A 1926-nucleotide genomic window follows, 5' to 3' on the forward strand; every position below is an offset into this window, starting at 1 on the left:
TTCCCGGTGCAACTTTGTGTTCTGCAAGTTTTCAACTTTAAAACACTGTTATCCCTTTCAGATCCATTACGCACCCAATGTTAAACTGTTGAGTGTTGACCCTTTACTGACTTCATCTTCTCTGTTTCCCCGTACGCGTGTGGGGTTAAAACCCTAAATCCAACGGCCAATCCATAGCCTTTGCTTGCTCATTGCAGTAAAAAGGAACCCCACAAAGACAAAAGTTAAAGCGTTGGAATATACAATTGATCAAAAGCACACTCACTCTGTTTTACTAATCTGTCTTTCATCCTATAATTATCTTACCTTACCCTCTTTGTCCTAGTGTCTCCTGCTGTGAAACTTCTTCATCTGGTCAGGGTTAATATTTCTTTTTTACCTGAGCTAAAAAAATTATTGCTTTGGATCCCACCCCCGTACCTCTACTTTTACCCTAGCTTCCTTTCACTTCACCCTTTAAATTGCTGGACTTCCCACGGCCACACAATGAAGAAAAAAACCAAGGGAAAGACGACACAAAATTTCGATTCTCCTGCAGTATGGATGTAAGTAAAGTCTGTCCTTTTTTTCCTTCCATGCTTTCAAGTTGAGTTTCATGTGTGTTCCATTTTTGGTTTTGTTCTTTGTACTTTCATTTGTTGTTGGTTAAAGGATATGATAACATAGTTTGATTGTGTGTTCAGCAGGATTATTACAGAAGGAACCATGTTCCGGCTTTTGGTAGCTGGGATTGGAACAACGACCTTCCTTTTACTCAGTGTTTCGAATCGGCTAGACAAACCGGATTGCTTCGTTACAATTGCTCCGAGGATCGTGATTTATATGTTGCCGGTGATCTTTTTGAGAACGATGTTGTTACTCCTGCCATGATCGTCGTTCCTCGTAAAAGGGTAAGTAAACTAAGAACTAAACAAATCAAAGCCATCGTAGATGGGTTATTTTTAGTATTAATGAATGGAAATTTGCAGACAAAAGTACGACAGTCGCATGTTAAAGAAGACAAAACGCAAAGCTGGGAGGCCGGTGACGTGAAACAACCGGCAGGGACAGAACCAAACCCCGATCCTACGGCCAAGCCAACTCCAAACCCCGTTGATGAAGACCTTTACAAAATCTCACCTGAACTGCTTTACGCAAAAACAAAAAAGGCAGGCTTCACTACTCCATTAAATTTTAAAACTTAAAAAGCTTACAATATCCAGTCTCCACCATTGTTCCTTTGTTCCCCATGTTTGTAATAATTGTGTTTTACCTTTTATACAACCATTAGTCACACATTAAAGTTCCATTTTTTTCATTTCGTTTAATTTGATGCAGAAGAAAGGGTTGTGCTTTTTCTCTTGCTGCTTGGTCCCAAGTTGATTATTTTGAAGCCGCCACTGCCGCCCCTTGCTTACTGCATTCTAAAAGCCGATATATATTAGTATTACGTGAATATAGTTTAAGATGTTGAGAAATAGTAAATGGACAATGCCATGGGGTTAAGATGATAATTATTATAGTGATTACTGTTATATTAATTATCATGTGAGGTTATTAACTACGAGCAGAATTGTTAAAATCCTTTTTAAGACAATCTTTTGATGATTTCCATTGAAAATATGTAATTCTTTTGGAAGTACAATGGAATTGCACTTTTGATTTTGATTTTGGAATTACATGGTTATTTTTTTCTTGTAAATATGTAATTTCAAGTCATGGGATTGTATCTGATTTTGGAACTCTGAAATATTACTTTTGGCCAAACTCTTTTAACAGTTTTGCAAATCAAGGAAACGAATCAACCCACACGCTTTAGGCTTGGAACTTGGACAAATTACACAGCTTTTTCCCTTCTGGTTGTTGCTAACATCACGGGCTACACATGAGGTCCTTCGATTTTTTTTATGTTTATTAATATCAGTCAAATAATTAAATAATCTTATT

The 1926-nt window shown here is 37.3% G+C and overlaps 1 protein-coding gene across 2 annotated transcripts; it reads left to right on the forward strand.

The window, feature by feature from the left end:
• The first annotated feature begins 456 nt into the window (after positions 1–456).
• Positions 457–1538, forward strand: LOC120164860. Of its 2 annotated transcripts, none has more exons than XM_039174509.1 (4): positions 457–545; positions 687–890; positions 969–1148; positions 1318–1538. In XM_039174509.1, exons 1-4 carry the CDS (start codon positions 540–542, stop codon positions 1360–1362), a joined length of 435 nt encoding a protein of 144 aa, XP_039030440.1. In that variant the 5' UTR covers positions 457–539; the 3' UTR covers positions 1363–1538. The 2 variants fall into 2 exon arrangements, with proteins under 2 accessions (XP_039030440.1, XP_039030432.1); XM_039174501.1 differs by having other exon boundaries at positions 486–545; positions 684–890.
• Positions 1539–1926: the final 388 nt, after the last annotated feature.

This window comes from Hibiscus syriacus, unplaced genomic scaffold (genome assembly GCF_006381635.1).
Source record: "Hibiscus syriacus cultivar Baekdansim isolate YM2019G1 unplaced genomic scaffold, ASM638163v2 tig00002919_pilon, whole genome shotgun sequence".
NCBI lineage: Eukaryota > Viridiplantae > Streptophyta > Magnoliopsida > Malvales > Malvaceae > Hibiscus > Hibiscus syriacus.